This window comes from Marmota monax, unplaced genomic scaffold (genome assembly GCF_021218885.2).
Source record: "Marmota monax isolate L192 unplaced genomic scaffold, Marmota_monax_Labrador192_F-V1.1 WCK01_AAM20220418_F8-fsc00048, whole genome shotgun sequence".
In the NCBI taxonomy this organism is placed as follows: Eukaryota; Metazoa; Chordata; class Mammalia; order Rodentia; family Sciuridae; genus Marmota; species Marmota monax.
In genome coordinates, this window is record NW_026694895.1 from 6406025 (window position 1) to 6427342 (window position 21318).

Here is a 21318-nt window from a genome sequence, read left to right on the forward strand (position 1 = left end):
AAATAAGACATTCTTACTTTTTTTCAAAACAAGTCATCTAATACTTGTTAATATTCAGTGTGTCCTATTGAAAGTAAAAAATAAAATGACTTTATTAGATGAACACCCAATACCACATTCCCTTTATGTACCTCATTTTTAAAGATGAAAACTAAAGCAAGAGCTTATGGTGTCAATAATCCCATGCCATTGGTCTGAATGTGTGGTTTTATTTGGACCTATTACCACACTTTTTTTTTAATATTAAAAGAACATTCCTCCTGGAAAAAAAAAAATCTTGTAATTCTCTCAAGGGCAGAACAATGTATTTTTTTTGAAAAAAAATCATCATTCTTAATGTAATCCTCTGTACCAAAGAATGATCAGGAAAAGAATATCCTTATGAGCGAGTGACTGCTAATTGAGGATGCTGGCCTCTTTATCTGTTGAATAGTACCTTTCATTTCTCTGGTATGATCCATTTTGTGACTATGAAGTCAAAACACTAATAAATGATAAAAAACTAATAAATTTGTTTTTTTTTTTTAATCAATTGATCTTCAGAATTTGTATAAGTCCGACCTGGAATGGATGAAAGGTATCGGCTGGGTTCCAATTGGTTCCTTGGAAGTGGTTAAAGCCAAGAGGGCCACAGAGATACTGAGTGATAATATCTATCGTCAGCGTCCAGACACCCTGAAATTCACCAGTATAACTGACTCACCGGAGCAGGTGCTGGCAAAGAACAATGCTTTAAATATGAATAAGGTGAGTCTTTGGTCCTCACTGTCAGAGCTGAGAAGTTACCCTAGGACTAGGTAAAAAGTCTGATATGTTTTTATATTTCAGAGATTACCATGAGATTTATAACACCTTTTAAAATGATTTTTCACTATAATACATACCATGGTTGCTCAGTGCTACTTCAAACCATGAAACTGATATTAAAAACACTGTTCTGCAAAATATTCATAATGCTTTACAGATATTTAAATACTGCAACCCAAACATACTTTTTAGAACTGTTAAAATTTTTTAACAGTTAAATTATTTAAGGAATTTTAATGAAAAACAAAAGCAGGAGTTTATATACAGCTTATTAAGTTTTGTTTCTGCTTTGCATTCAAGAGAGATGACTGGCATATAATCAAAAGAAAAAAATGTTTATGAACACCAAAATAATTTTTTTTATTTTCTTTTAAAGCGTTTGTATACTGAAGCCTGGGATAATGACAAGAAAACAATCCATGTCATGCCTGATACCCCAGAAATCATGCTAGCTAAACTCAACCGAATAAACTACAGTGATGTGAGTATCTGCGTTTCTGTGATGAACTATAGTATCTGTTTCATTAGTGGAATATTTTTGTTTCCTTTTGTTTTGTTCTTTTTTTTTCTTTTTGGTACTGAGGTTTGAACTCAGATCTTCACGTATGGTGAGCAAGTGCTTAATCACTGAACTATATACCCAGCTTTTAGATTTTTTAAAATTTTGAGACAGGGTCTTGCTAAATTGTGAAGTCTCAAATCTGCAATTTTCTACCTCAGCCTCCCAAGTGGATGGGATTAGAAGCCTGTACCATCATGCCTCCAGCTCTTAGTGAAATGTTTTGACTAACTTATACATATTCCAAACCAACATTGTCATTGAGAGAGTTCTCCCTTGGTTCAATTTTACATCATGTGGTAGGTCCATAATGGAGGGCAGCCTATCAGGAAATAGAATGTGTATGAACTAGATGTTCTTGCCAGAGCAATTAAGGAAGAAGAAGGAAATAAAAGGGATAAAAATAGGAAAGGAAGATTATCACTGTTTGCAGATGATATGATCCTATATTTAGGAGAATGAAATAGCTCCACCAAAATACAACTAGAGCTAATAAACAAATTCAGTTAAGTAACAGGTTACAGAATCCACATACAGAAATCAATAGCTTTCCTATATTCCAATAATGAATCAGCTGAGAAAGAGATCAGGAAAACAATTCCATTCACAATAGCCTCAAAACAAAAGCAAAACAAAACAAAGAACCCTAGGAATAAATAAACCAAGGAGGTAAAAACCTCTACAGTGAGAACTATAGAACATCAAAGAAGCAAACTGAAGAGACAAGAAGATGGAAAGACTTCCCATGTTCATGGATAGGCAGAATTAATATTGTTAAAGTGGCCATACTACCAAAAGCAATATACAGATTCTATGCAATTCCCATCAAAATACCAATGGCATTCTTCCTAGAACTAGAAGAAAACAAGTTCGAAAATTCATTTGGAAGACTAAAAGACCTAGAATAGCCAAAGCAATTCCAAGTGATAAAAGCAATATTGGAAGCATCACAGTACCTGACTTGAAATTATACTGTATGGTAGTGGCTTAAAAACATACATAGAACAATGGTATAGGATAGAAGACAGAAAACCCCATGTATCCACAGTCATTTGATCCTGACAAAAGTGCCAAAAATATACATTGGAGAAAAGTCAGTCTTGTTAACAAATGGTGCTGGTTATCCCTATGTAGAAGAATAAAACTAGACCCTTACCTACACAAAATCAACTCAAAATGGATCAAAGACCTTGGAGTTAGGCCAGAAACTATGCCACTCCTAGAAGAAAATGTAAGGTGAACACTCCAACATATAGGCACAGACTTTTTCCGTAGGAACCCTAAAGCTCAGGAAATAATGCTGAGAGTTAGTAAATGGGATGGCATCAAATTAAAAAGCTTCTGTACAGTAAATAATTAAGAATAGGAAGAGAGACCCTACGAAATGGGAGAAAATCTTTGCTGCCTCATGGAGAAATAGCCTAACAGTAATTACACTCTTTTTTTAAACATTTTTTAATTGTCAGTGGATTTTTTATTTTATATTTATTTATATGCGATGCTGAGGATCCAATCCAGGGCCTCACACATGCCAGGCAAGCTCTCTACCACTGATCCACAACCCCAGCCCTCTTTTTTTTCTGTCTCAGTCAAAATAGTTTTTAGTGTAAGCCTTAAAATTTCTTTTCAGAAGTAACTTTAAAAATGCTTTCCTAATTATAGGAGAATAGACTCAGGTAGTCCAGTCCAAGAAAAGGAGAATATTTCAGCTTAAGATACACCAAGGAAAGTCAGTGTTTTGCTTGTTTGAAAGCAAACAACTACATAGAGAAATTAAGACATACGTATACACATTTCTTAAAAAAAGAAAAGAAGAAAAATAAACTCTTCTAGTATCAAAAGAATTTTCCTGGCATTGTTGTCATCATTGCCACAGTGACTGATATTTTTTCTTTGAACCAAACACTGAGAGAAGGATCATATGCTTTCAGCAGTGCTGCAGCTCTGGGCTTTGGGATAATAGCAAGATTGCCAGGTTATCATGCTTCATCACTGGCCCACAGCATAGCCTGTGATCAGCTCTGCCAACTGTCATAAAAAAAAAGAATGTGACGTGTTTATGCCAAAGAAAATAATTCCAACATATGCAAGAAACTGACATAAATGTCTTCTCTTCCTTCCTCTGGTTCCAGTTGATTAGACCTAGCTTTAGGTCATGATGATCTTAAGACCTTGTTGTTTGGGTCTTGCATGAAAAGAAGAAGGATGAGCTATTGCTTTCAAGGCCTGAGTGACAAAGGGAAGAAATGACATTACTTAGTAGCATAATAAGTAACTGATTTAATAATGCTTGTGGCAAATGAATGTATATGTGAGAGCAGAGGATGCCCCAGGCACGTCAGCAGAAAGGAGAGAAAGTTAGAGCACAAGTATTAAGAAATAGGGTACTTTGGAGGGAAAAAATGGTAATCACACTGTTATAACTTTCCCCTACAGATATCAGTATGTGTATCAATCAGCCCCTCATATCTGCAGGTTCCACATCAGTAGATTCAACAATCATGGATCAATACTGTTTTTTTTTTTTTTAATTTGCGTCTGTGCTGGGTATGGTGGCCCATGCCTGTAATCTCAGCATGTTGGGAAGCTGAAGCAGGAGGATCGTAGGTTCAAAGCCAGCCTCAGCAACTTATCGAGGCCCTAAGCAACTTATTGAGACCCTGTATCTAATTAAAAATATAACAAAGGGATGGGCATGTGGCTCATTGAGTAAATGCCACTAGGTTCAATACCTGGTACCAAAAAAAGAAAATAAAATTGCATCTGTACTGAACATACACAGACTTTTCTTTTGTTTTTGTTCCCTAAAAAATATAATGCAACAACTATTTACATGGTATTTACATTGTATTAGCTGTTATAAGTAATCTAGAGATGATTTAAAGTGTCCTGGATGATGTAAGTTAATTGCAAATCTATGCCATTTTATATGAGGGACTTGAGCAGCAAAGGATTTTGGCAGAGGAGAAGAGAAGTTTGTGGAACAAACCCTCATGGATACTGTGGTCAGCTGTGTTTTATTCAACAGTTATAATAAGCAGACAGTAGGTTGGAACTCAGGAAGTTATTATGCCCTGTATTATTTTGCTGCTTTAATATATTCTGTTGGTCATTTAGTGTACTTGCACAGATAGCTACACCTGATGATAGTCCACAGCAATGAAAAAATCAATAAGAGCAACAAATTGAAGTTTTCGTAAAATCAAATATGGATTTTTAAACACTCCCTATTCTTTTTCCTCCTTTAGTAGTAAGATGGCCATCCTTTACTTATGATGACAACTGAAAATGGTTGTTTTCACATGTGCTTGTTTATCAAAGTAAAATTTTGGCAACCAAATGCTGATTTACCAACAAATTTATGAAATTTACCAGTCAACAAAATCCCAAAGTTTAAAACTTGTGCATAGTTTGTAAACCCACCTGAGTAGTTGACTTTGTGGATTTTTTTCCAGTCGTTTAATGAGGATAGAAGAGTTAACAAAACAAGCAGCTTCATCTTTTATGAAAAAGTGATGACTAACGACTCTCTTTTCCACAGAAACTCTATAAACTTGCTTTGGAAGAGTCTCGGAAGGAAGGCTGTGACCTGCGGCTGGATGCAATTCCAATCCAAGCAGCCAAGGCTTCAAGAGATATTGCTAGTGATGTAAGTTGAAAGTTTTGAAAGAAGTATTTCTTACTCACAGATGTTGACAAATGGCAGCTTTTAGAATTTTTCTCGCCAGAATTTCAGTTGTCCTTACAGATCTCAATTTCCTCTCATGATTCTCACACACACAAAGTTGCAAATGACAAAGGAGGAAAGGAAATCAGGCACTAAATAATGTACCAGTTGTACCTGTTAATCCATCAAGAAAGAGACACATTCTCTTTGGTGGGAGAGAGATACAGGAGATTGAACTTTGAGGCACTTGACCCCTGAGCTGTATCCCCAGCCCTATTTTGTATTTTATTTAGAGACAGGGTCTCACTGAGTTGCTTAGCGCCTCTCTTTTGCTGAGGCTGGCTTTGAATTCATGATCCTCCTGCCTCAGCCTCCTGAACTGCTGGGATTATAGGTGTGTGCCACCACATCTGATAAAAACATATTCTTAAAAAAGTAAAAAATAGATTTTTTTTTGAGCCTGAAGAATTGAGCATCTAAGATGCTCAAACATCCCAGAGGTTTGTGAAATTAAAGATATTAATACCTCAAGTAAATTGATCAATATAAATGTGAACTCTTTCACACTACTTCTGCCCATTTATTATTTGACACTGAAAGCAGAATAATGATGAATATCTCCATGTTCTCTTACTAAGATGCCCCTAGCAAGAATAAATTGTGAAATAAGTGAAGTTTCTTTGCAGCACCTTTTTGTCTCTTGTCTCTGCTCCTTTTCTTCATGTGAAAAACGTCTCCTTAGGGTATCCTTGACCCCACTGTGTACCAGGCCTCCCCAGAGCAAGATCCAGACTTCTGGAAGGGCCCATGCCTCAGACTTACATTCTTATGTACTTTGGACTTCATTCCTTCTATTTTTAAACACTTTCCAGCTATTATGCTAGAGAAGCCCACATTGTGATCATCTCATAGTAAATTGGATCTTGATGTTATTCTTGGATTTTAAAAGTAGTCTTAACCCCAGCATGTGACTCTGTTGGTGAAAGTTTAATGTTCACAGGTCAAATAAGAGAGATCTTTCCTTGTGGCACATAAACTATTTACATGTGATATATATCATTGGCCAGGGACTTCACTTTCAATTCTAATAATAAGGAAGGTGTTCTAAAATATTATTAATGTTAAACATTTTTTAAAAAAACATGCATTTTGTTTGTTTTTTGTTACTGGGGATTGGAAACAGAGGCCCTTTACCACTGAGATACATCCTCAACCCTTTTTTACTTTTTATTTTGAGACAGGGTCTCACCAAATTGCTCAGCCTGGTCTCAAACTTGCAATCCTCCTGCCTTGACCTCACAAACAGCTGTAATTATAGGCATTCTAACATGGAGTAGATGTCCCATTGGGTTGTACAAGATGTTTTATTTTTACTTGTTAAGGAAGTACAGTGGTACACCAGGTAGTATAGTGTAGAAAAAGGGAAAAATATTAGGAACAAGAAGCTCTCCCTTTAGACTCAGCCCTGCCCCCTACTTGTGATGTGATCTTCAGGTTCCTACTTTATAAAATGGGGCTGATGATATTCACCTCTCTCCTCATGATGGGAGAGGGTAAAATGAAGAAATAGTGTGTATTTTTAATCATTAGACTAATATTCCTTTTCTTTCTCCAGTACAAGTACAAGGAAGGCTACCGCAAACAGCTGGGCCACCACATTGGGGCCCGGAACATTAAGGATGACCCCAAGATGATGTGGTCCATCCATGTGGCCAAGATCCAGAGTGACCGGGAGTACAAGAAGGACTTTGAGAAGTGGAAGACCAAGTTCAGTAGCCCAGTGGACATGCTGGGGGTAGTGCTGGCCAAGAAATGCCAGATCCTTGTGAGTGACATTGACTATAGGCATCCTCTACATGAATGGATCTGCCTTCCAGATCAGAACGATGTCATTCAGGCCCGGAAAGCCTACGACCTGCAGAGTGATGTGAGTGACTCTGACATCCTTCAACCATGTGTTTAAAAGTCTTAAAAGGGGGTTCATAAATATTTTGTGCCATAGATTCAAGTACTATCTTTTGAGTATTGTAGTTCCATGTTTTGATCAGGCTCTGACTAGTCACTCTTGGAAGAATAGTAAAAATAGTGTCATTGTTTTAAAAAATGTTTCCAAAAAATATTCAATAAGAATTGTTACCCTTATTTATGAAAAAAAAATTTCTTCTATAGTCAATTATTTAAGTTCAGGGAAGAAAATGAAAGGGATAAAATTCATTTTTACTCAAATCCTAAGACAAGAGAAGGAACTTAAAGTAAAAAGGTGAGTATTCTTTGACTTAGAAGCATGCACATAGAATCATATGAATAAAAATGCCATATTTTATTGTTCCCCAAAAAACACATTAATTCACAAATGGTCGATCACAGGCATTCATCCTTTGCATATATCACATGGCTGGCTGTGAGGGCTACTGTCCATAAGATAGGAACCCACTGAATTCTAATAGAGTATTATTCCCACACAAGTATGTATGGAGAATCACATCAGAGAATAAACACCTTGTTTCAGGAGGGAGGTGGTAATTTCCTTAAAGTGGTTTTGTGTCACTGAAATAACACTATTAAAGAGATTTTATAGGTCTTTAAAACAGCTAATATTGACTTCTATCAAAGACAAGGCATTTGACCAGCTATTCTCAATAAAGTAAGGCAGTCCTGTGGATCTCCTAGAAACGTACACAAATAAGTCTCAGAATTATAAATTGTCTGTATATGTTTAATCAAGATTGAGCTGTGTTTGGTGGCACAGGCCTGCAATCCCAGCAATTTGGGAGACTAAAGCAGGAAGATCACAAGTTCAAGGCTAGCCTGGGCAGTTAGACCCTGTCATTCATTCATAAATAAATAGAAACATCAAGCTCTGGCACCAGGATCATTAGGTAATATCTAAATATTTGGCATTATTTCATTTTCAGGCTATTTACAAGGCTGATCTTGAGTGGCTGAGAGGCATTGGATGGGTTCCCATTGGCTCTGTTGAGGTGGAGAAGGTGAAGAGAGCTGGAGAAATCCTGAGTGACAGGAAATACCGCCAGCCTGCAAACCAGCTCAAATTCACATGCATCACAGACACCCCGGAAATTGTCCTGGCAAAGAATAATGCCCTCACAATGAGCAAGGTGAGTCCTCAGCTGCTTCCTGTTGCCAGAGTCATAATGAACTTGGCTTGTGGAGTAGAAAATGCCCTCAAGGATCATCAGAGAAAGGAGGTGGAATGGACCTGATTCTCATGCAGGCCTTCACCTAAGTATCTGCTTGGCTTCTGGAAGGCTGGATCTCTACACTGTCTCAAACCATGCCCTCTAATTCCCTGTGTGCCTGTGAAAACATAACCCCAAGTAATTGCTCCAAGTACTGCACATTCCCTCTTGAGCAGGACCTAGCAATACCATGAATGCATTACCTTTCCCAGAGCAGACTCAAGCTGTTGGTTTTCTCCATCCATCTAATAAAGAATATAAGCCAAGCAACATGGTGTTTCATAGTAGTGCCAGAACACAAATTAGTTGCTTTTCCATCTTAGGTTGTAGAAATCCACTTTAACAAATGAGCTGCTATTTCTGCTTTCATTACATAAGATTGATGATCACTTTTGTCCTCTAGAGTTCTATCAATCTGTTTATTCTTTATGCACATTTTAGATTGAATTGAGCTTAACTGAATTCTGGCCTGGCCTGAACATTTTGTAATCATTCAGTAGTAAGATTGAGTGCTCAAATCAGAATAGGAAATTGGCTCTCAAATAGCAGACTTCAGAGTTGGAGCTATAAAACTACAGAAACTATTTCATTCCATAATAGCAACCACAAAGATAATAACAGTAGGAAACACCAAAAGAAAAAAACAAAACTTAAGAACCTACTATGGCTCAGATATTTTATATATGCAGATAATCCTTTAAAATATTCAAAGAAGATATAAATATCCCCCTCTTAGAAATGAGGAACCTGAGGAGTTTTGTACCATTCTGAAGATTGCACAAGTTAGAGTGAAGTTGAGTTTGAACTTGAGATGGACTCTGGTGTCTCGGGATTCCTACTGTATTATAGCTATATCACCAAGCTCTACCTCCAACATCCTAAGAGGAAGCTTGTGATTCATTGGATTAAAAGAATTCATAATTAGAGCTTTATATTAGCTGTGAAACAGCTATGTAGTGTTTAAACATCGCCCTGTTTTATTCTCCACTACCCTTTTCCTCCCCCTACTTCCAAATAACCTTAACAGGATTGATTTTGTAGTTAAATTGGATAGTAACTGGATTTCACAGAAGGTTCTGTTTCCCCCCACCCTCCTGTAGCATTTATACACAGAAGCTTGGGATGCTGACAAAGCCTCCATCCATGTGATGCCGGACACCCCAGAAATCCTGCTAGCAAAGAGCAATTCTGCCAATATCAGCCAAGTAAGAGATTTCCTGATTGTCCCCTATGCCTTTCTAGAAGTCATTAGAATGCTTCTTCTACCTTAATGATTTCTTCTCTAGAATTGGCCTATTAACTTCCTAAAACACTTTTATTTTGTGTGTGTGTGTTTTATCTTCCACCTAGAAACTTTATACCAAAGGGTGGGATGAATCAAAGATGAAGGACTATGATCTGAGAGAAGATGCTATTTCCATCAAAAGTGCCAAGGCCTCTAGGGACATTGCCAGTGATGTGAGTACCTTCCGTCTAACTCCCCGAGTCCCCACAGTGCTGTATAACCCAAAGTTGGGCTAATGGACCACACTTTGTAATTGCTTCCACATGCCTCCGGTCCTGCTTCCTTGAAAGATCTTTCCCTTAATTGTCACAGAGAAGAAAAATACTTTTGGAACTTGAGTTGGAGTTGCTGCAGGGAAAGTTCCCACCAATGAAAATATATGAGTATTTTTATTATAGTATAAAAAAATAACATAAAATTGCCCAGAGATGTTAAAATGTCTGAAGTATAAAATTCTTACCCATTTCATATTGTCTTTAATTCTCCCCATGAGCATGGTCTCCAAACTAAATCTGTATTTCTGGCATTTTAGTACAAATACAAGGAAGCATATGAGAAACAGAAAGGCCACCATATTGGAGCCCAGTGCATTGAAGATGATCCCAGGATTATGTGTGCCATACATGCAGGGAAGATTAACAGTGAACTTGAGTACAAAAAGGACTTTCAGAAGTGGAAGACCAAGTTCTCTAGCCCAGTGGACATGTTGGGCATCTTGCTGGCCAAGAAATGCCAGACTCTGGTCAGTGATATTGATTATCGCAACTACTTGCACCACTGGACCTGCTTACCTGATCAGAACGACATCATCCAAGCCAAGAAGGCCTATGAACTGCAGAGTGATGTAAGTGATTTGTGCTTTGGAAAGGAAGGAACTGAGGGCTGAATATCATAGATTTGCGAATTGTCCAGTATGCCTAGTGGACAGATAGTCATGCACTGTGTAACTCAGGCAGGGTGAGGAGACACTATTCACATTAATACAAACCCCTATTTAGGCATTCATGGGAAGCATAGAGAGATGAAATCATGTCCTTTATTTCCTGGCCTTGTTTCAAAACTGTTTTCTTATGTCATTTGTAATTTCTAGCAATGAAGATATATTTTACACAAATATAAAGCATCTGGGTGTTTTTAAAATAATTGCCACTGTTAGGCCAGATCCAAAACACTAAATAGTATTTCATTGGATCAGTTATTATAGGATTAAAATGGAATAAGATTTAATAAAATTTTCCTTTAAAATTTTTCCAATTTTAAAACTTTTAGAAATATCAAATAATTATATCATGAAATTCTTTATTAGAGGTGTTTCTTATTTGTGGCTTGTAGAAATAATTTTGGTTTTACAAATGACTTTTGTCACCAACATATATCTTATGCAAGATCTTAGGTTTTACTTTTTCAGAACTACTGTCTGTGCTCATCACCCCCTCCACTTTATTTTTCCACTGAGGGCTGAATGTCTAACACTTGGAACAATGATTTCTCTACCGTCTTTATAGAGTGTGTATAAAGCAGACCTGGAATGGCTACGTGGCATCGGCTGGATGCCAGAAGGCTCCGTAGAAATGACCAGAGTGAAGGGTGCACAGGACCTTGTGAATGAAAGACTCTATAGGACGCGACCAGAAGATTTGAAATTCACCTGCATTGTTGACACTCCAGAAATTGTCCTGGCAAAAGCCAATTCTCTGCAAATGAGTGAGGTAAGAATCATCGTACTACCAAGCTTCTGTCTTTCTGGACTGTGTGTTCAGATAATGGGAGTGAAACCAAGCAAGTACAAGCTCTCTTCAGTGAATTACAGTGGTGGGCAAATCCAAGAGTCACTGGACTAGTTTAGTGAAGGCATGTGAAAAGCAGAACTCTGACAAATACATTGTGCCTTCCCCTCCCACACACATACTTTGAAGCAATAAAATGAAAAATATCTCTCAATGATAAGGCCGAGTGTGGTGGTGTAACCTGTAATCCCAGCAGCTCAGGAGGCTGAGACAAAAGGATCTGAAGTTCAAAGCCAGCCTCAGCAACTTAGCAAGACCCTAAGCAACTTAGCAGGACCCTGTCTCAAAATGAAACATAAGAGGTCTAGGGATGTGACTCAGTTATTAAGTTATCTCAATGATAATTCAGGGAAATAAATAATTCTATTAATAATAAGACATGTAATATAATGTTATATAATAAATGGTATAACATTGTGAGAGTCAGGATTCCCTAAAGAAACATATCCTATGGAATGTATTTATAAATGTATTTATGAACACACAGAGAGACTGAGATTTTAAAGAACTGATACATGCAATATTGCAGACTGGCAATTCCAAAATCTGCAAGGCAGACCAGCAGATTTGAGACCCAGGGAAGACCGCAGTTCAAGTTCAAAGACAGTTTGCTGAGCCAGGTGCAGTGGCACACACCTGTAATCCCTGTAGCTCAGGAGGCTGAGACAGGAGGATTGAGAGTTCAAAGTCAGCCTCAGCAATGGTTATGTGCTAAGCAACTCAATGAGACCCTGTCTCTAGATAAAAAACAAAATAGGGCTGGGGATATGGCTCAGTGGGTGAGTGCCCATGAGTTCAGTCCCAGGTACCCACCCCATCACCACCACCAAATGACAGTTTGCTGGCCGAATTCCTTCTTGTTTGGGGAGATCAGACTGTCAAGGACCTTCAATTGATTGGATGACCCCCACTCCATTATGGAGGGTCCTCTGCTTTGTTTAAAGTCTGCTGATATAAATCTGAATCTTATCTGAAAATTATTTTAACAGAAACATTCAGAATAATATTTGACTAAATATCTGAGTATCATTGCCTGGCCAAGTTGTCACATCAAATAAACCATCCTAAACATATTTTAGAAACATTTTCCCAGATAAAATAGTTACTAAGTCTTAATATTTCAAATGTCCATTCTCTATCATTGAATTAAATATTTCCCTTCTCTCCACAGAGGCTGTATCAAGAAGCCTGGAATAAAGATAAAACCAACATCAACATTCCTTCAGATACACCAGTTATGCTACAGGCCCAAATCAATGCCTTGCAAATTAGCAATGTAAGTGCTATAAGTATGGACTGTAAAGGCCTTTGTGGGACCGTGTCAGTCAGCTTGTGGAGTGTGTTATAATTGAAAAATTACCTACCTTAGAAATGTTCATGGCTTTCAGTGCTAGATTTTTTTTCTTTAGCTATCATTCCCAAAGCAAATGAATGTAAATTCTCATTTAAATGTTAGCATAGATACATGGCTAGGTGCCTGGACTGCAGGAGTTGGAATACCTGAGTCCTTTTGGTGATCTGCTTTCAACCTTGATACATCCTCCTATATCCAGTGGTTGTGGCTCCATTTCTCATATGTTCATTGGGAACAGTGGAACCCTAGTCATGTTCCATTGACTCTCAACAGTGTCTGTTATCTTATTAGTGTCTGTTTTGATTGACTCAGAACTTTCTTGTTTGACATTTCAAAGCCATATGAAAGTCAAAAGAAATTTTAGTCATATTTGAAGAGCAGGGTCCATATGATATCTATGTCTTATACCTTTAGCAAACACGTCTGATGCATCAAAGGGCAAAATAAGGAAAAAAAATCTTATCCAGTCTTGTCTGGTACTTTGATACAGATTCTCTGGTTTTATGTTGACTCTTAGTTTCCGTGTCCTGTGCAGTGGAATATTTTCAAGTACATACCATATTATGATGCGTATATATATTCAAATATTAATAGAGTTAGATGTTTAGCTTTAAAAGTATCCTATGCTCTACAAAGTAAACAACCAACAATAAAAAGAATTCAGAAGTAGGTGCTTTTTTTCTTATGCCACTTTCCATGTTTTCCCTCAATAGAAACTCTACCAAAAAGACTGGGACGAAGCCAAGCAGAAAGGCTACGACATAAGAGCAGATGCCATTGAAATCAAACACGCCAAAGCCTCCAGAGAAATTGCGAGTGAGGTAACTTTCCTCGATTTCTTGTGATTCTTCTCTTCTATAAAACAAATGGGGACACTATTTGTCAAGAATTTTGTCTTTTTTAATCCATGCAAACAATCACATTTTGTCATGTGCTAAAAACTTTCTCTTAGATAAAAATGTTAATCTATATTGCTACAGATAGATATAGATAGATAGAGTAAACGAGCCAACCATAAACAGAATTCAGAAATGGATGCTTTTTTCTTATGCTGCCTTCCATGTTTTCCCTCAAAAGAAACTCTACTAAAAAGTAGTTTCAGATAGATAGATAGATAGATAGATAGGGATAGATAGATAGGTAGATCAGTCTTCTGCTTTGTTTCTAAGTAGAAACAAAATATCATGAAAAATCCTTAGGAAATTTTTGGAGAAAATTGAGAAACAAATATAACGTATTTTATCCCCAAACATTTCTGCCATTTTCCACAATACAAAAAATAGATGGTAGTTTCATATAAGACTTATTACTGAACTCACATTTTATATTAAACATTTTATACTGAAGGCTTATGTAGAATGCTTTCAGTAATGTTTTCAAATTCACTTAACACTAATTTTAAAACTAATAGTCAAAATGATTATCCTACCAATCCTACTCCTACTGTCAGCTCTAAATCTTTAAGATACTCTTCCCCGCCCCCACCTGAGGTTCTTCTCTATTTATTTGTTTTTTATCTCATGTATCCAGCTGTTACCTCCTTCTATGCCTCATTTTTACTTTCAATAACCAACAACCATAGCTGGTTCACAGTAACTGCCTTAGTCCCAGTTTTCTCTCCCTTCTGTCCAGATTTCCCCATCTTATCCAATTCAGGAAAGAAAAGGACATCATTTTTGTTCTCAACTCATCTGATAGAAACTGTAGTCCATAGACCTTTAATTGTCATTTTTTTGATTCAAGTCAATAATCTTGATTTCCATCCCCAAAATGTATATATTTCTTCTCCAGCTCCAAAACTAATCACATGACTTTTCCCTGCCTGAGGTATCCTCAGTGCTCTTGGGAAACCATCTGACCTTATGTTCCACTTGCCAGGCAACCCTGGTTACCCTCACTGTGCCTTATTTCTTCCAATTAAATATAGGATAATAATAGTATGATGGGCAGAGTGGCACCTGCCTATAATCCCAGCGATATAGAAGGCTTAGGTAAGAGGACCACAAGTTCAAGGCCAGCCTGGGCAACTTAGAAAAAAGATAAAGATCTGGGTGTGTAGCTCAGTGTTAAATGGCTCCTGAATTCAATCCCTAGTACTTAAAAAAAATAGTATCTACCTCATAGAGACATTGTATAATTGCCACTATTCAACAGTTTTCGACTAAAACACTTCCATGGTTTCATATGGATCAACCTAATTCATTTGAAGCTCTCATAATAGTGTGTGACATATAGTGACTGCTTAGTGTGATTGTGTTAGTCTGTTTTCTATCACTGTGACAAAATGCCTGAGAAATCAGCTTAAAGGAGGAAAGATTTATTTGGTCTCATGGTTTCAGTCCACGTTTGGCTGGCCCCATATTTGTGGTTTGTGAGGCAGCACATCATGTCAGTGAGAGCTTGGTAGAGCAAAACTCTCACCTCATGGGGGTTGCAAAGCAGAGAGAAAAGGGCCAGGGATAAGAATAATATTCCAAGGGACTTACCTTAAGGACCCACTACCTTCAACTAGGTCACACCTCCTACAGTTTCCCACACCTTCAGTTATGAATCCATCCATGAATTAATCCATTTGTGAAGTGAGAGCCCCCGTGATCCTGGCAATTCCCAAGTCCCATCTCTATAAACATTGCTGCACTGGAGAAAAGGCCTTAAACACAAGAACTTTGGGGAACATTCCAGATCCAAACTATAACAGTTAGTTATTATTTTTTATTCTTGTTTGCCATGCCATTTCCTTCCTGATTTATTCATTTCTTCTAAAAAAAAACTACCTAAAATTGTCCTATTTTCTTTAAAGTGAACTGAAATATATAATAACTGCCAGTGTTGAGCTAATTTACATTAAAGTTAAGAAAATATCCTGAAATAATTTAAAGAAAAATCCTCACTACCTTATTTTCATGTTGTTGTTGTTTAATCTGTTTTTTCACAACTTTAGTACAAATACAAAGAAGGCTACCGTAAGCAGCTAGGCCACCACGTGGGTTTCCGCAGCCTGCAAGATGACCCCAAGTTGGTATGGTCTATACATGCCGCCAAGATCCAGAGTGACAGAGAGTACAAGAAAGCTTATGAGAAATCTAAGGGAATTTACAATACACCCTTGGACATGATGTCAATTGTCCAAGCCAAGAAATGCCAGGTCCTGGTTAGCGACATTGATTATCGCAATTATCTGCACCAGTGGATATGTCTGCCAGATCAGAACGATGTGATCCAGGCCAAGAAAGCCTATGAACTGCAGAGTGATGTGCGTATATTGTCATCAGATTCTGGGGAGATGTGTGTTTGTTCCCTAGAGGCTTAATTTAAATGGTAATCTTAATAGAACCTGAAGTAATCTGTATAATTCATGGTAATAGAGTCTTTTCAAACATTTTCTTTCTTATAAAGGATTCTTTCTTATAGAAGCAGGACCTTATCACCAAGATGAAAACCAGTCTCTTATACTTTGTAATTAGGTAGAGAATTTCAATCCTAGCTGTTCTGATCTATTACCTTTGCATGATAAGATGTCTAATTTCAGAAATAGATAAAAGCATAAGGAAATATTGAACTTCAAGTTTATCTGGCACACAGATAAATATAGATAGAGGTAGATTTTTTTCTCATTATATATACATCTAAGGATCTTTTTCTCTAAAATTCCTACAGATGTTTTTGTATCCCAGTGATACATAAAAGGCAGACTTCAAGTGAGCCCAGAAGCTCAACCTAGAATAGAAAAAAAATTATGTGCCATTGCTATCTGTCATTCTAACAAGTGTACCACTTGTGAGCCCTGCTCCAATGCTGTAGGCTATTGTGAGCTTCTCCTAGAGATGTGTGCCAGAGACATAATACCCACCTTCTAACATTTAATGTTATCCTTGAATTCTATGGATTGGTTGCCTAGCTGATAGAATCTAGAGGTGGTTTGCAAGCATTGAACTCTGTGGGTAAATTTGTTTCTTCCCTACTGTGTGTTCCTCTCCTTCCTATAGAACATATACAAATCAGACCTGGAATGGATGAAGGGTATCGGATGGTTGGCAGAGGGTTCTGTGGAAGTGATGAGAGTGAAGAATGCGCAGAATCTCTTGAATGAAAGGTTATATCGTATAAGACCTGAGGCCCTCAAATTTACCAGCATTGTTGATACACCAGAGGTGGTCTTGGCAAAGACCAATGCTCTACAGATCAGTGAGGTAAGCTGGGTTGATAACATTCTCAGACAATTTAAAGAATTCTCCAGAAGTCTAAATGTGAACTGCAAACTGACAATACCCGCATTAAGATCTTGAACATAAAAGTATCTAGTTAGATCTTCATGCTGTCAATCTGTTAGCTGTCTCTAGATTTCGTTTGCTTTGATATGTCTTTGTCAACACATGTGGGCCCAGATTCTGATATATTTAAATCACATTTTGAAATCCAGACTATAATACAGATGATTTTATGATACCATAATCACAAAATTCCCTCCTTTTAATAACTACTCAATCACGAAATAGCCTGAGAGGTCCAGGGATAAATATTAGATATTATTGTAGCTCTTTGTAATAAGAAAGAAAGGTCCTGACTATCAATGTGAATAATCATAGTTTTCTGCAAAGGTGGGCTTACCTGCCAGAACATTAGATGTGAATTAATGGAAAAGGATAATTTTACTACCGTATTTCTGATTCATTATAAATTTATGTTGTGTCACATATAAATGTGTTCTTGAAGTTACTTCTGGTACTTTAAATAAAAATCACAAAATGAGCCAGGAATGGTGGCATATACCTGCAATCCCAGTGATTTAGAGGCTGAGGCAGGAGGATTGCAAGTTGGAGGCCATCCTGGGAAATTTAGTGACACCCTGTCTCAAAATACAAAATAAAAATGTCTGGGGTTGTGGCCTGGTGGTAAGTGTCCCGGGTTCAACCCCCAATACAAAACAACAACAAAAACAAGCAAAATGAAGGCAAAACATGATCTACATTTTTAATTAGGAAATATGCAAAGGTAACTTTTAACTTTATTTAACATTTTATTCATGTAGTAATTACTAATCAACACCTCATTTTAAAAATTTTTACCAGCCACGGTATCGTGATGCCTGGGACAAAGAGAAAGCTAATGTGAATGTGCCAGCTGACACTCCACTGATGCTGCAGTCCAAACTCAATGCCATCCAGATAAGCAATGTAAGACACAGCTTGTTCCTCTGCTTGACAGCATGCTCACTGCCTAGCCAAACCTTTTATCAAAAGTTTGGCATGAAAACATTTTTCCACCAGTCTCTTTATTTCTAGTGTTTAAGCTAATAACAAGTAGTTATGTTGGTCTCTGTGTATTTTTATAATGTAGAAGTGTGCATTGCTATTTTTGTTGGAAAAAAACTTAAAGATGCATGGGTAGTAATATTTAGTTTTGGTTTTGAGTGGCTCATCATTGCTTTTTCCTTTTAAAAGCTAGATTTGCTGTCTTCTAAATTTATGTCTTTTAAACAAATATTGAGATTTCTTTTCTAAATATCATTAAAAATCTACTCAAACTCAAGTTTTATCTTGTGAATCTTAAGGAGAGATTAATGGGCTGCCTGTTCATAGCTATTCTTGAACACAAGTAGTGGTGACTCAGTAGCTCCCCCTTCAGACTGATTGTGACATTGCACTCTCAATTCACAGAAACAGTATCAGCAAGCTTGGGAAGATGTCAAGATGACCGGCTATGACATAAGAGCAGACGCCATTGGAATCCAGCACGCCAAGGCTTCCAGAGATATCGCCAGTGATGTAAGAGCTCTTCCTCGCCAAGCCTTAACAAATACTAACTAGTAAACACCTAGGGAGTTAAATTTCCCAGGAATTATATTTAGATAGAATATAAGTTATTATTAGTATATTTATATCATATCATTAATATATTAGTAACATATTATTAGTATATTATTTTAAAATCTCAAATTCCAGTACAACTCATACAGCAATTTGAGAAATCCCTTCATCTGTGCTTGGTTCTGCAATTCTTATATTTAAACACAGTTTATTTTTCCCCAGAAATCTCAGTATCAGTCAGTTTATAGGAATTGGAAATATCATGGGTACAGAGAATTCTGTTGGTACACAAAGTGTGCCATGCTTACTACTGACAGTTCCTGAGATAATTTTATGTGGCACTATATTTTAAATAATTACATGTCTGTTTTAATATGTGCTAGAAAATATTGATTATTCTCCATTTAGATTGGGTTTTAAATTTTAAATAAAATTTTGAAAACAAGTTTATAACTTAAGGATTACATCTATTTAAATAAAGGATCATTTTGACTTAAAGGAATATGAAGTGCAGGTTGTATTTGTTTGTGGCAAAACATCTAAGGATAGTAAACAGTGACTAACATTTGGAAAATGCTGAATGAGACTCTATTAGGAGATGATCAGATGCACAGTTCTTGACTTAGGGGTATTCACAATATTTTCAATATGTACATATAGAAGACAGCCAATGTAACAAAAAGTATAAAACTTAAAGCATGAATTTAAAGAAAGAACAGTGTCCAAAAGGTAATCTAAGCAAGGTGGAATTATATTGAATAACTATCTAGAGAAAAGCGAATTTTGAAAAACCCCTTCCTCTGTTCTCATTTACCAGTATCTGTACAAAACTGCTTATGAGAAGCAGAAAGGCCATTACATTGGATGTCGCAATGCCAAGGAAGATCCAAAACTTGTTTGGGCAGCAAAGGTGCTGAAGATGCAGAATGACAGACTGTACAAGAAAACCTACAATGACCACAAGGCCAAAATCACCATCCCACCGGACATGGTGTCCATCAATGCTGCCAAAGAGGGCCAGGCATTAGCAAGTAATGTGGACTATCGTCAGTACCTGCACCAGTGGTCTTGCTTTCCTGATCAGAATGATGTGATCCAAGCCAGGAAAGCTTATGACCTGCAGAGTGATGTAAGTGTGTCCCTCATGAAGAAAGGCTTCTATGGCTTGGCACAGCGACTCCTTCCAATGCTATGGAAAACATCTCTCCCAACCTAAGCACTTCCCTTTAGTATTTTACCAACTTTATTGATTACCTACTTTACTGCTAAATTAATTTAGAAAATTTTCATTTTCATTAAAGTTGCTACCAGAATCTTTCTATTCAGTTTTTAAGGTGTATAGGTTTATAGGTTATTAAATCTAAAAAAAAATACTTGGTCCTTCAACTATGTATTAAAGGAGGACAGAAATTAATTTCAAAGGTTAGTGTCATGCTCTGAATTCACTTGTTTCCCTTAACTGGATGTTCTTCACAATGTGGTGTTTCATTAATTTACCAAGCCATTTTTAGATTTAGCCATTTTCATATGTTATGCCCATTCAATCTTGTAGAAATAATGGACTTTATAAGGTTATTTATTTCTTGTGAAGAATGGACACCTTCTTTTAATTATCTGAACTTGGTTTCCTCATGCTTCAGGAGATTTATTTTTTTAATAATAAATGAGTTTATTGCAGGCAAGTAGGCACATCTCTTGAATTGCCTAGTGGTAGAGGTAGGCCAGTTTTTAAAGAACTGCAGTCTCTTCATTAGCATGAACCACACTGGTAAATGAGGCATGCATATCAATCAAATTCTTACACGAAATCAGAGAGGGGAATTTGTATGTTATCTTCTTTGAGAATTCCTTCTGAATTTTGGAGATTCATAAACTCGAAAACATATAATGTCATTCTTCCTTAAGAGATAGAGATGGTCTAATATTTTTTCATTCCCCTTCCTACCATTTTTGCTTGATATTTGTATCCCGTAACTAACTATTATAATACCACTTCTAAGCAACATACTGGCTTTTAATAAATTTAATAACTGGTGTTTAACATAAAAAATTTATATCTGCTTAACATTTTACCTATATGTGGGGAAGCAGGTGTAGATAACCAAGAATTTGCAAATTCCAATTAAAAGTAAGATGCTATCTTAGGTTTTAACAAGGCTCAATTGTGAACCAGTTATGGAGACGGTTGATTGAATTCTTTTTTCTGAGAGAGCATCTCGCTATATAGCCCAGGCTGTCTTCTAACTCCCGGGATCAAGCTATCGTCCAGCCTCCCCACTAGCTATGACTAGAGCCAGGTGCTACCAAATCCAGCTATGAATTCTTAATTATCCCTTTAAAAATATCAGACATTGTGTTAGCACAGTATACAGTGGTGAATATAGGGGAAGGAAAAAGTAAGACCTAGCTCCTGAGATTAAGGAGTTCACATTGATAACAAAGAACTAGATGTTAATTAGAGAATATCAGTGAATGAACAATGGGGTGAATGGCTGAGTGGGTTCTATGATCCTAAGAAAAAAGAGGTCGGGGAAGGCTCTTTGGAGAAAATGCTTATTGTGGGGTGGGAGCAGATGAAGGTAGACACCCATGGGATGATTAATTCATGCCAATAGGCTTGGTACAAACTATAATCGCAGTGTGGTCAGAAGCACAGGATGAAGGGACACCTGAGACTGTATGTAGGGACTGTGTCAGACCACCCGTCTCCTCCTAGTCCATGTTAAGGATTTTGATCTTCATCCTTAAACACTGGGAAGCTATAAGATAAGCAGAATGTTGTAACATCAGATTCATATTAGGAATTTTGAAAAGATCATACTGTCATGTAGAGAACTTACCAGAGAGCCCAT

The 21318-nt window shown here is 37.0% G+C and overlaps 1 protein-coding gene across 1 annotated transcript in view; it reads left to right on the forward strand.

The window, feature by feature from the left end:
- Nucleotides 1-21318, forward strand: part of Neb (nebulin) — a 202939-nt gene that overhangs the window by 100968 nt on the left and 80653 nt on the right. Inside the window, exons 73-88 of the mRNA XM_058573519.1 lie at nucleotides 544-747; nucleotides 1184-1288; nucleotides 4908-5015; nucleotides 6649-6960; nucleotides 7949-8152; nucleotides 9334-9438; nucleotides 9584-9691; nucleotides 10051-10362; nucleotides 11024-11227; nucleotides 12477-12581; nucleotides 13373-13480; nucleotides 15601-15912; nucleotides 16646-16849; nucleotides 17729-17833; nucleotides 18317-18424; nucleotides 19284-19595. Of these exons, the coding sequence (XP_058429502.1) occupies nucleotides 544-747; nucleotides 1184-1288; nucleotides 4908-5015; nucleotides 6649-6960; nucleotides 7949-8152; nucleotides 9334-9438; nucleotides 9584-9691; nucleotides 10051-10362; nucleotides 11024-11227; nucleotides 12477-12581; nucleotides 13373-13480; nucleotides 15601-15912; nucleotides 16646-16849; nucleotides 17729-17833; nucleotides 18317-18424; nucleotides 19284-19595 (2916 nt within the window). The remainder of the gene's footprint in view (nucleotides 1-543; nucleotides 748-1183; nucleotides 1289-4907; nucleotides 5016-6648; nucleotides 6961-7948; nucleotides 8153-9333; nucleotides 9439-9583; nucleotides 9692-10050; nucleotides 10363-11023; nucleotides 11228-12476; nucleotides 12582-13372; nucleotides 13481-15600; nucleotides 15913-16645; nucleotides 16850-17728; nucleotides 17834-18316; nucleotides 18425-19283; nucleotides 19596-21318) is intronic.